The sequence below is a fragment of the Caretta caretta genome, chromosome 6, assembly GCF_965140235.1.
Source record: "Caretta caretta isolate rCarCar2 chromosome 6, rCarCar1.hap1, whole genome shotgun sequence".
In the NCBI taxonomy this organism is placed as follows: domain Eukaryota; kingdom Metazoa; phylum Chordata; order Testudines; family Cheloniidae; genus Caretta; species Caretta caretta.
In genome coordinates, this window is record NC_134211.1 from 33,961,292 (window position 1) to 33,974,962 (window position 13,671).

Below are 13,671 nucleotides of genomic sequence, written 5' to 3' on the forward strand. Positions count from 1 at the left end.
TCTCTCATTATAACTGTCTCGCATTATAACTGTCAGACAGCAATAGATAGATATCATCAGAATTGTTCCGTGTGAAGCCTACATATTCACACTCAAATGTACATAGGATTTATATTTGTACTTGAATTTTAGTACTCATGAAAGATGCTGGGTTTTAATCAGGCCTTCTCTTTGTCTACAGAATGACTATAATACAAGGAACAGTGACGCAAGCTCAGTAGAGTGCCTCAACCTTGATTTGGAGAGACCACTTCTGTGGCTCCAAGAGTAAGTCATTCTCTATCTCCATCCAACATTAGCCTGTCTTCTGAGATCAGTAAAAAGGATGTCAATGAGAATGGACACTTGTCCACTAGATACGGGACTGAGGCCATGAATTCATTTCACATAGGAGCCCCATCAACCAACATAAACTTTTGATGCCTAAACTAATCTGTGATGGATTTGGTAAGCTATAGGTAAAGTTTTTGTGTCCTAGGCTATTATCAATCCTCTGAGCCAGTCAGTCCCTCTTAGATACAAGGTATTTAAACATCAAGGTCCCTGTTCTCCTCCACAGGAGTCCCATTGACTTCAACAGAATTTGCTTTATTGGATTAAATTCATCCCTGTGCAGAAAGCCAGTACAGCAGTTATGTGCCACTTAAGTCTCACTTACTCCTTCAAAAGAGAGCTTAAGTGGTGTGTAGGCATTATGCTGGCCCTCTGCACAGGAATGAATTCCATCCATCCTGTGGGGGAGAATAGGGCTACATGAAATTTCAGAAGTAAAATAATACTGTGATGGCAAAAAGCTCTTACAGGCAGTCTTGAAGATGGGACACATATCTCTAATAAAGTGAAGAGTGCTTTCCCCCCCTTTTACTTCATGTGGAGTATTGGTAGGAATACAGAAAGCTCTAATAGCAATAAACTGTGTTATGCAATCTAAAATCTGTGAGACACTGAGCAGCTTTCATTCCTTGCATAACTGCTGTTTACATAATACCAACAAGGTCAACAGACAAGGAGATACTAGAACAAATATACGCAGTATGGACAGCAAGTGGTGCAACAGGACTTTCAGTCGTGACATAAGGAGCCTGTTGACAAAATAAACGAACGTCTGGCAAAACGGAATCAGTCCCTGTCTTGTAGGTAGGTGGCACATGCATATTTTATTATATTGGACTCAGTTTTCCCTCCTGCTAAAGAGTTTTCACAGTGTATAAAACAGCTTTTTCTTTATTTCCATTATTTATATAATGGGAAATAATATGGAGAGAATTGACAGGATACAGATCCCATTCCAAATATTTTAGGGAAGCTTTGAGGAAGTAAGACAGAACCTCGTGTCCTTATTCTGCATGCAAGTATAGGCATAGCATTTTTCCTCCTAATCAGGCTAGAGACAAAATAATGTAAAATAAAAATTTTCAGGTGAGAACTCAGACCTATTAATTTAAAACAAACACATTTGGGGGTGGATTCTCTGATCCATTGTGGCTGCATATCATTGCTCAGGTGCATGCTAAGTGGCCATATTCTGTCTGTAGGTGGCCAGTAGAGAATTCCCCTTGTGTAGTGGAACTCTCTGCTATTGGAGATGACAGAGCCAGTTCCTGTACCTGCCACCTCCCACACCTCTGGCTTGGCGTTGTGTTGGTGGGGCGGGGGGGAGAGCAGGAGGAGGAATAGAGCTCTGCTATGCATAATCTTCAAATTGCCATAAGTTATTGAGAGACCTTATGCTGATGTCAAATTGTAGCTGCTTCTTAATTTTGTATTTCCAGTTTACTCTGGGGCTGGGTGGTGAAGGATCAGTGAGCCATGAATAGCTGTGTGAGGGTCCCCATTGTCTCTGGGCTAGAGCTTTGCTCAGGTGCGGTTGAGAATCTGTCCCTTTGAGTTTAGTTGATGCTGGAGTGGGTGGGGAAAGGACAGATTTTTGCATTTTCTTGGCTTTAAATATTTTTGGAATGAATAGATGTACATCAGCTGCATCTTCACATTTGTTCATATTGTTTTTTCCCCCAAGGGTCCAGATGTAATGCAGAAGGAGCAGCATGTCCAGAAAGTTAGTAGCCACTGCTGGCTGGTGAAAGACTGCAGTGAATATCTAGATCCTCTAACTAGTTAGTTACTTACTTTAAAACATGACATTGTCCAAGCCGTACTCAAGGTACCACTAACCTTGCAAACTACTTGCCAGCATTCAGCCTTCCTTTCCTGAGGAAGGTAATTAAGAAGAGGATTACAAGCTGTCTCCAACATCACCTGAAGTCTTCCAATACCCTAGATTCTTCTCAATAAGGCTTTAAGTATGGGAACTCCGCTGGTTGCACTGCTGGATGATCTCCTGGCCAGGGACGATGGTAAAACATCTGTCCTCCTCCTTGTGGATCACAACGTGGTGTTTGACGCTGTGGATCACGATGCTGCTGGTTCTCCCATGTGTGGCAGCACACTTAGATAGTTCTGCCCTTTCTGCACAAACTATGGGTAGAAGGTCAAGTTGGGCAACTTCACCTCTGCAACCAGAGCTCTGATCCTTGGATGAGAAACAGCTGGTTGAAGCTAAACCCAGGAAAGTTGAAGTGATGCCCATGGGAGGAGAGACACACTTTAGGCAGCTAGCTAATACCATCCCATCACATTCAATTGAGGGCATTTTCTCTTTCATCAAGAAACACTGTATGGCTTCCTTCATGATACTAGACACCCACACAGGAACATACCTTACCAGCTGCAAGTACAAAAAGGAGTGTAAGTACAACACATCACATCAGACACATCCTTACTTCCAATCCAGACTTCCTTGAGCCCTTTCTGGCCCTATCAGAGAATCAGCGCCGATATCTATAATAAATGGATCGACCAAATGCCTCTACAGCTGAACTCAAACCAACTTTACCGTCTCAGTTCTGGTTGGTGTGACAGAGATCACTCATTGCAGGTGCTGCCTTGTCGGCAGGCCGGGGCATAGCAGGTTCTCTTCTGTCTTGGCCCCGTTGACCGCTACTCCTGCCTTGTGGCAGTCTGTCCCTCTTGTGGCTCAGTGCTCTGGTCAGGTCATGCATCTAATGCCAGTAAGACCATTTGGGGTATATAAAGACTCCAGCCCTATTGGTTAAGCAAGGGCTTCAGATCTGCCCTGGGACAAGATCTTAGGGTCTCAAGACTTTTGACTTCAGGGCCTTCTCTCCCCCATATTCCCCTTATTGGGGTAGGCTTTCTGCATTCTGCACTGCCAAAGAACTAGTAGGGGAGCCCAGGCCAACCCTCTCCACTGCCTTCTGGTCCAGGGCCGTGTGGTAAGCCTTAAGTCCCGCACCCAAACATGCTATACTGCTGCCTCCATGGATCGCTTCCTACCAGTCCCCTCTTTTCCAGCAGATAAAGTAAAAATATTAGATAAGTGAAATCAAAGGTAAAGTCTCAGAGCTTCTCAGTGTCAGAAGTCTCTTCTTGCAGGTTTTGGCAAAAGCCACTACAGCCAGAATCTTGGGCAGGAGGACCTCTTGCAATGCATCTTTCCTGGAGTGTAGGCCAGTTTGCTTCCACTGTCTGCCCTTCTACTCAGCTGGGTGTTCTCCTTTTTGAGTGCCTCCTCCAAGCCATGCATGCTTTGCAGCTGTGAGGTGGGGATGCCTTGGCCCAATGTGGCTGATTAACCCTTTCCTTGCTGGTGCGGGTTTTGTATACCTCCACCACAGTTGTACCCAATGCCAGATTTATTCTGTAGTTCTCATTTAGATACAGCCAAAGTATCTTGAGAACAACTTTTTGTGAAAATCTCATGAGGATAGCTGATCTCAAAAAATATCTGCCATTTTGGAGCAAATTGCACAAGAGCAGTTTGTGAGACATCAGTGCCATTGGAAGAGTAGGATTTTATATTTGTATTAGAGATTATGATTGATGGTTATAATAATGTAGTATGTATTAATGTATGATTTGATTTCATCCTGCCAGCCACCCTTTTTGAATAGCAGAAAGGAATGACCCTCTGGGACACTGGTAGAAACTCATGAGACAGGCTGCCTGTGTCTGAACTAATGTTAAGGCAGGAACAGACCAGAACAGTCCTTCTGGATGATTATGGTCACCTTTTGTTTTAGGATAAGTTTTCATTACAGTATTTGCTAGAAGGTCTTGGTTCTTATCTACATTGCAAACGAAGTTGTGTGAGGTTCCTTTGTAATCCCTTTAGTAACCATATAATCCTTTCTAAAATGTTATCCTTTCTGAAATTCTCTGTAAAATTGTTTGGTGTGAGTAAAGGATGTGTGCATGGTTAAGGATGTGTGTGAAAGCCATTACAAACGTCCAGATGGTCAAGAAGACGTAAGAGACTTGGAGAGACAGCAGGAAATAATCAGAGAATATCCATTGTATCTGAGGCTAAAATGAGTTAGCAGCATTGACAACCTCAGAGGTGAGGCAAACACCCCTGAAGGCGAGACAACAAATAAGAGATAAAAGCGGAAAACCCCACGATTAACACCACTTAAGGACTAATGATTACAGAATAACACTGCAAAATCCATAGACTAAAATGGAAATGTACAAGTATAAAGATGGGGTGTTTTGCCATAGAGCTCTGGGGTCAGTCCTGCAAAGCCTTGGAGCATCGGATTGCGACCGACAGAGCCCAGCTCCTCACTCGTGTTCAATCTAACTGGCCATTAGATTGACTCAAGCTATGACAGACTGGTAACTATAAAGACCATCTGCAGGACTTGTGCGTGTGTGTCTGTGTTGTGTAATTGAATGCATATGCTAACTGTTGTATTTTCAATAAACGCGGCATATTGCCTTTTTCCCTGAAAAAGATCCTGTGTGCTTCTTATAAGCATAACACCATGAAATCCAAACCCAAGCCATAGATCTGGTTCATCACCAAATCTGAACCCTAGTTTAAATATAATACAAATCCAGAACTGCACATCACCTGCTGAGACCATCTGTAGTAGACAAACACGTCTGCCAGATTTAAATTAAGTCTCCATTCCTGTTTATGCAGAAATCAAAATTCTCAGTATTCTCCATTTTTAGAGCCTTACATAATGACAGGTTTCAGAGTAGCAGCCGTGTTAGTCTGTATTCGCAAAAAGAAAAGGAGTACTTGTGGCACCTAGGTGCCACAAGTACTCCTTTTCCATTTTTAGAGTTATCATACTAGAGAAACTATTAGCTTCCCAATATGGGTTTGGCATATGACTACATTGTTACATTATTTAGCATGCAGTGGCAGTGTATACCTTTTCAGATAGTTGCTTGCCAAATATTTTCTTTTGTGTGTGTACTGGGTGAATAGAATATCTGATAAAATGAGGCTGACGATTGGGTGGCAGTACACTGAAATTTGGGAGGGGTGGATGAAAAAGATTATAAATGGATTTGAGATTTTAGGACAACAGATGTGAAACTTAACTTCCTGGAAATCCTGCTCTGTTTGAGCAGATTAAAAGATGATTCAAGCTCTAAACATGAGTGATCCATTGATTTGTACAATAATGTGGTCAGATCTTTCCAGCTTAGGAAATAATTTTTAACTTCAAAGAGAAACTTCCATTAAGAGTAAATGCTTTCAAAGCCCAAACTGAACAGATTTAAAATAAACTGATTTTGAAATGATATTTCACATGAGCTGCTGTAAGAAATGCAATTTCACTAACAAGACCTACAGGTAGATTCCAACTGGAAAGTTGACAGGTGGTTAGAAGAGAACACTTTCCAAATATCTTACTGATAGCTTTCAAGACTAGTTTCAGAGTAACAGCCATGTTAGTCTGTATTCATAGGGCCTAATAACATCAGCCACACTATCAGAGGCTCGTTCACCTGCACATCTACCAATGTGATATATGCCATCATGTGCCAGCAATGCCCCTCTGCCATGTACATTGGTCAAACTGGACAGTCTCTACGTAAAAGAATAAATGGACACAAATCAGATGTCAAGAATTATAATATTCATAAACCAGTCGGAGAACACTTCAATCTCTCTGGTCACGCGATTACAGACATGAAAGTTGCGATATTACAACAGAAAAACTTCAAAACCAGACTCCAGCGAGAGACTGTTGAATTGGAATTCATTTGCAAATTGGATACAATTAACTTAGGCTTGAATAGAGACTGGGAGTGGCTAAGTCATTATGCAAGATAACCTATTTCCCCTTGTTTCTTCCTACCCCCCTGTTCCTCAGACATTCTTGTTAAACCCTGGATTTGTGCTGGAAATGGCCCACCTTGATTATCATACACATTGTAAGGAGAGTGATCACTTTAGATAAGCTATTACCAGCAGGAGAGTGGGGTGGGGGGAGAGAAAACCTTTTGTAGTGGTAAACACCCATTTTTTCATGGTTTGTATGTATAAGAACATCTTCTGTATTTTCCACAGTATGCATCCGATGAAGTGAGCTGTAGCTCACGAAAGCTTATGCTCAAATAAATTGGTTAGTCTCTAAGGTGCCACAAGTACTCCTTTTCTTTTTGCGAATACAGACTAACACGGTGTTACTCTGAAACCAATTCATATAATGCTTCTCCCTTGTGTTTCCTGCTAACAGAGGAAACTATACTTCCTGATACAGTACACTGAAAGCTCAAAAATAACTATGTGTCAGCATTATCTCTTGAGTTCAGATTTTAAAAGTTTCCTGGTGCACTAAACTGTTACAGGCATCAGAGGGGTACCCGTGTTAGTCTGGATCTGTAAAAGTGGCAAAGAGTCCTATGGCACCTTATAGACTAACAGACGTATTGGAGCATAAGCTTTTGTGGGTGAATACCCACTTCGTCGGATGTCCGATGAAGTGGGTATTCACCCACGAAAGCTCATGCTCCAATACGTCTGTTAGTACGATGAAGTGGGTATTCACCCACGAAAACTCATGCTCCAATACGTCTGTTAGTACGACGAAGTGGGTATTCACCCACGAAAGCTCATGCTCCAATATGTCTGTTAATCTATAAGGTGCCACAGGACTCTTTGCTGCTTTTAAAGTGTTACAGTTTTTTCCATTTATAAACTGAAGGTAAACTATTGCTATGGCATTTGAGATTGAAATAATTATGAATACATTCTTTTTTAGTTTTATTTTTTAAGTAGTGACTCAAACTCAGACCCTTGGCATGGTTTCTGTGGTTCTCACTTCCATTTTAATTTTCCACATACAATACCTTTCAGATTTTGATTTATTCAGTGTACTTATTTTAGTTTGTGGTAACGTACTGCAGGAAAAATATCCTGAGACTCTTCTGGAAAGGCTAGACCTTTATAGATCAATATAAATAAGAATCCAGTTCTAATGTTAATGCAAGGAAGACTCTGACTCATGGATTGTGTGTCAAATTCTCATGTCAGTTTTGTGGGTGGAAGTCTCACTAAGACTAAAATGGGTATGAATTCAAATACTAGGTCTGAACCAGGTGAAAGTGGAGCCCCAAATTGGACACATTACTAAAGCTGAGGCCTCCCCAAAGCTGAGTAGAATGGAACAATTACCTCCTATGTCTTACATACAACACTCTTGTTAATACACCCCAGAGTGATATTAGTCTTTTACCCAACTGCATCACATGGTTGGGTCATACTCAATTTGAGATCCACTATAACCTGACTGATGCTTTTGAGCAGTACAACTGCCTAGCCAGTTATTCCCCATTTTGTAGTTGTGCCTTTGATTTTTCCTTTCTAGAGTGTAGTCCATTTCATCTTGTTGATTTCAGATGAAGTCTCCAACTTGTCAAGGTCATTTTGAATTCTAGTCCTATTCTCCACAATGCTTGCAACCATGGGAGGCGGGTATAATAGGCCAGGGGAGGCTAAGACAAACCTTGGCCCCACCCATGCTCCACCCTCTCCCCCAAGCCAGCGGGAGCTCAGTTCCAGCCAGAGGCCAGCAGCCTAGGACTGGGGCTGATGCAGGGGCTGGTGGGCGGCCGGCAGATTAGGGCTGGTGACGGCCTGGTGCTGGGGCTGGCACTGTGGGCAGGTGGTGGCCCAGGATAGTTTCCGGGGCACCTCTGGCCTCAGGTAGAAGGGGCAGAGCTGCATGGCTAGCCTCCCCAAAGGGGGGCTCCCACGCTGCCCATGTTTGCAACCCCTGCTCAGCTGGGCAGGAATAGATGGGCCTATAAAGCCCAGGAGCTGACAACAGACAGGGCTGTTGGGGAAAGGGCAGTCACTTGCTGGGAGGAGTTGGTTTGGAGCTGGTACTCCCAGGGATAGGGGGACGGGGAGAGACCAGGAAGATTAGGAAGCAGTCCGGGCTGGGAGGGTAGAGCCCAGAACTGCTGAGCTGAGGGACCCTGGACTGGAACCCAGAGAAGAGTGTGAGCCCGGGTTCCCCTGCTGGCTACTGGGGAAGTGGCACCATCAGGGCAGCACAGGAGAAGACTCCCTAGGACTGTTTGCATAGAAAGACGTTGGGTAACCCCAAAAGGGCGAAAGATGGATGGTGACCCAGTTGGAAGGCCGAGTCATGAAGAGGATGCTGTGGTTCCTGGAGTGAGGCAGGTCTGCAGGGTGAGAGGACGATAGGTGAGGCACCACCTGAAGAGGGCACTGCAACTGACAGAGCTAATCTCCAGGATGGCCAGCAGGAGGCGCCACTGTGGCAAGTGGGCCCCATGACAGTATCTCATACAAAGTAGAGCAGCTTCAACAGGAGAGATTGAGAGAGACCCATTCCAAAATACCTTATAGCCCAGTATTTAGAGTACTGAAAGGGGATATCTGGTTTCAACACTCTGCTCTAACTCAGGAAGAGGGGTGATTTGAACCTGGGTCTCTCACATCCTGGGTGAGTACTCTAACCCTGGCCTATTGAGTTATTGCAATGCCTTTCCATAAGAACTGGAATAGATTTGAAAGGTATAGTGCCACACCTCTCAAGTTCCAAATTTAACCCATCTTAAAACAAAACAAAGTTGTTTTTCATGCTCTCTCTTGATAACAAAGACAACCCCTTCTCAACCCCCCTCCCAAACAAACAAAACAAAAAAGTCAGGGCAGGAACGGATAAAATCCCAGCTTCCTAGCTAGTTTACTTACTTACTTACGTGTATGCCAATCAGTTACTCTGTCTTTTGGCTCCATTTTTGAAAGAGGCAAAACATAAGCCTCCCCTTTTAATGCATGTACACACTGCATCTGCAGAGAAACCCCAAACCAGATTTCACTCTTGTGTTTTACATCATCTCAAACCCTCAGTGGAATAATTTCCTCGCTTTGTAAATCACTACAACTCTCATCTATATTAATATGTCCTAAAAAAAAATAAAAAAAAATCTGCTGAATTGCATGTCTCTTCTAGTAGAGAGAATATGATGAATAATTTAACATTTATAAATATCATTCAATTACATTTTACATTTAGTACCAATCTCCCCTCCCAGCTTTTCAAAACTATTCTTATCTATCACTTCTATTTCTAATGTTTCAGTATGACTAAACTTCAACAGTTAAATATAAAGATACATATACCAATTACAATACTGATTAAAGACATTGGTAAGAAAAATATATAAAATCATGTCTTTGGATACCATTAATGGGTCCATTACAAATATGGAAACATTTTGCTATCTGATCCATTAGTTTGTTTTGCCCTACAGTAAAGTACAAATCAATAATATGAATGTACTTTAAAAATATAAATCCATTAACTTCAAGGCACTTTAGGACCTAAAGCAATATATTCATAATTGAAAATATCTCCAGTAAAAATGAGAAACTATTTCCTAATTTTGGTTAATGTGTGTTACAGCGTAATCATCTCCTAGGTGAAAGCTAGTGTCTCAAAGGATTGGTATTCGCACAAAATTCAGCGTCAGGAGATTGTATATGTAACTTCCATTCTTCAGTGGATGTTGACATGCAAACAAGACTACAGAACTTACTAAATTTCTGTTTGTCACGTGTTAAAATGCTGAGCTGACTCCCACAGCGTTCATATATCCTGGAACTTCTGTGCTGGACTGTAGCTATACTAGTCATGTTTACTGTCACCAAGAGGTTAAATTCCAAATTAAGGGCTTGATCCTGCAAGTTATTATTCACACAAATATTCCTACTTCAGTCACTATAGATATATACAAAGTTATGGATGATAAGAGGTAAATAGGGTGCTGCTATATATTATGTGAACAAGATGATATTCAATTAAATTGAAAAATCAACAGATTTAAAACAAAAGGAAACGCATTTTTACACAATACAAAGTTAATTTGAGGGAGTAGTTACCAAAAGATATCATTAAGGCCAAGAACTTAGTAGGTTTAAAAAAGGATTAAACATTTATATTTATTTAATGAGAATACCCACAGTTACGTTAGATAGATTAAAACTTTTTTAAAAAGGAAGAATAAACTCTCATGTGTTAGGGCATAATCCATCACTAACTGACAGAATTGGCAAAAAAACTTCCCCTATGGGCAGTGTAATCAATGTGTAACACACAGGAGTGCTGCTAAAAGGCTGAACTTTATGGCCTGTTATCAGTCATCTACCTAGGGTCTGCATACAAAGTTTGATACCCCTGACACTTTGCAGGTGTTCATAGTACTGACCACAGTCTCTACTGATACAAACAGGTTATCTCGTAATTGTTGGTGTTTGGTTTTCTTGCAGTTGCACCTTCTCTTTGCTTCTGTTTCAAGTGATTTGAGATTTATAAATGAAATGCTTCATTATTACCAGCCTATAGGTTGCTTCTGCTTGTTTGTTTTTTCAGAGCTGAAAAAGACCATGTGTGGGACATAAGATGTTTGCCATAAAAATATCCAATTGCGCTCACATTTTGGGAGAGATTTTCTGCCCTGTTTGCTCTCACATGCAGGGTGTGACCCTGCAGTTATTATGCTCAACTACTTCCCTTAATTTCAGTGGAAGTTGTGCGTTCATAGCAGCTGCAAGATTGGGCCCATGGTGGTGTGGGCCAACCTCCTGTAGGAAAACTTTACCCATATTGCTCAGCCACAAAATCTGAACTCAAAAGATAATGCTGACACATAGTTATTTTTGAGCTTTCAGTGTACTGTATCAAGAAGGATAGTTTCCTCTGTTAGCAGGAAACACAAGGGAGAAGCATTATATGAATTGGTTTCAGAGTAACAGCTGTGTTAGTCTGTATTCGCAAAAAGAAAAGGAGTACTTGTGGCACCTCAGAGACTAACCAATTTATTTGAGCATAAGCTTTCATGAGCTACAGCTCACTTCATCGGATGCATACTGTGGAAAATACAGAAGATGTTTGTTTTTATACACACAAATCATGAAAAAATGGGTGTTTTATCACTACAAAAGGTTTTCTCTTCCCCCACCCCACTCTCCTGCTTATACATTTTAAAAAAATTTGAGTTTTCCATAAATTGGCCAAAATACACATGAAATGGTGTGTCTTCTGCTATCATGATGATAAGCACAATGATATTTTGATACACTGCAGATGTTTACATACATTAATGTGGCTAATTTTTATAACTGTTGACTCAGGGAGTTTTAACAAGTTTACACCATCACTATACAAGGACCAGAATGCTGTCTTTACACATACTTAAGAACCCACGCTCTTAAGTATGTGTAAAGACAGCAGCCAAGAGGATCTGAGCACCATCATTGCCAGGAGGCATTGGAGATGGATCGGTCCTGTGCTTTGGATGGAAACTGATTCCATCACCAGAGTAGCAATAAGATGAACACCTGAAGGCAAGCGAAAACGAGGCCACCCGAAAACAACATGGCGAAGAGCTGTGGAAGCCAAGCTGAAAAACCTGGGGCACAGGTGGGGAACCACTGAAAGACTTGCCAGAAACAGACAAGAGTGGAGGAGCTTCATCACTGCCCTAAACGGCAGAGACGTAATAAGAACATGATCATGATGATGAAGAGCTCAGGCGTGGCTAAACAAGATACACTTACACATACCATTCATACATGTTGTCAGCAAACTTCCTACTGGTGCAAGGGAAAGCTGTCTAGAGTGTGGTTTTCAAACTTTTTTTCTGGCGACCCAGAAGAAAATTCTTGATGCCCGTGACCCAACGGAACTGGGGGATGAGGGGTTTGGGGTGTGGGAGGGGCTCAGCACTGGGGCAGAGGGTTGGGTGCAGAGGTGAGGGCCAGGAATGAGGGGTTCAGGGTGTGGGAGGCAGCTCTTGGCTGGGGCAGGGAGTTGGGGATACGGGAGGGGGTCAGGGCTCTGTGTGGGGCCAGGGTTGAGGGCTTTGGGGTACAGGAGGGGGGCTCAGGACTGGGGTAGGGGATTGGGGTGGGGCGCGGGCTTTCCTGTGGTGTCTCCCGGTCAGCAGCGTAGTGGGAGTGCTAAGGCAGGATTCCCAGAAGTGGCCAGCAGCAGGTCTGGCCCCCAGGTGGAGGCGTGCAAGCTCTCGCCCGCAGGCACCCCCATGGAGCCGGTGCTCGGGGCGGGGACAGCGTGCAGAGCCCTGTGGCCCTCCTGCCTAGGAGCCGGACCTGCTGCTGGCCACTTTCGGGGCGCAGCGCGGTGTCAGAACAGGTAGGGACTAGCCTGCCTTACCCGGGCAGCACTGCTGACGGGACTTTTAACGGAAGCCACCTGACCCAGTGCCCTCCATTCCATGGCCCAGTCCTGGCTCCCGCCCCACAGTTTGAAAACCACTGGTCTAGAGACTTGGGGGCTGCTCCAGAGGCCACTGACGTCCAAGGGAATCTTTCCATTGACCTACATTTTCCACTTCTTTAAAGTGCTCTGGCAACAGGTGATTTGAGATGGCAGCATCCCTTTCGCAGCTCCTCCACCCCCGCCAGGCGGCTCAGGCGTGAAAAGCACCCGGAGACGGGACCCACCCACCCCCGGAGTTTGGGAGGCGGAGGCGGCATTTGGACAGGAGCCCCTTGTCCTGAAGCCTCGGTCAGGAACCGGCGCGCACCGGCTGCCCTGAACGGGTCCATTCAAGCCCCGGCTCCCCGGCCACAGCCGCTGCCCATGGGCGACTCCCCAGCGCTCCGCGGCAGTGCGGTGCGTTTCCACGAGGGGCACGCGGGCTGCAACCTCCCCGAGCCTCCGCCTTGGAAGAAGTTCCCCGCGGTGCCCGGTCACGCCGGGCTGCCCCGCCTGCGGCTGCTGCGGCGACAGGACCCGCCTCGCGCCGGGGGGAGAGACCCGCTCCCCCAGCCGCCTCAGGTAGGGAGCGGGGGGACCCCACCCGCAGCCGGTCCCTTCGCGGGCGGCTCGGGGAGAGGCGGGAACCCCGCGCACCCCGCCTCGGCCTTGGCAGCCGGGCTCCCCGGCCGGCCGCTGCTTCAGCTCCGCGGCGCGGGGCGCAGGTGACCGGCTGCAAGAAGCCGGTGTTGCTGGGCCGGCTGCCCGCGGGCGGGGCGGGGCGGGACGTGCCAGGGCCGCCTGGCTGCTGAATAGGACACCCCGCCCCCCGGCCCGCAGCGGGATGCTGCTGCGGAGTCCCCGGCCGGCCGCAGCGCTGCCGCCGCCTCCTAGGCCCTGAAGGCTCCTTCCCAGGCCAGCGCCGCCTGCATCCTGGCGCTGCCTCCTGCATGGCTTTCCCCGGGGCGCTAGGTGAGTCCTTCTTCCCCCGGGCGGCGCGGGGCTGGCACCGGGATCCGCCCCCCGTGGAGCCGCTGGAGCAAACTGCACCCCTGTAGCCGGAGCCTCCCCTTGTCCTGGCGTCCGGCAGAAA

The 13,671-nt window shown here is 45.2% G+C and overlaps 1 protein-coding gene across 5 annotated transcripts in view; it reads left to right on the forward strand.

Moving 5' to 3' along the window:
- Positions 1-1,036: 1,036 nt before the first annotated feature.
- The window catches only part of AMPD3 (adenosine monophosphate deaminase 3), a 64,042-nt gene continuing 51,407 nt past the window's right edge, over positions 1,037-13,671 (forward strand). For 2 of the 5 annotated variants that reach the window (XM_048852748.2, XM_048852746.2), the window contains exon 1: positions 12,798-13,160. Coding sequence is in view for 2 of the 5 variants with exons in the window: in XM_048852745.2 (XP_048708702.1) it covers positions 13,529-13,550 (22 nt within the window). In the remaining 3 variants the exon portion in view is untranslated. Of the gene's footprint in view, positions 1,138-12,797; positions 13,161-13,408; positions 13,551-13,671 lie in introns of those variants that run through there. The other 3 variants (XM_075129409.1, XM_048852745.2, XM_048852744.2) reach the window with 3 other exon arrangements.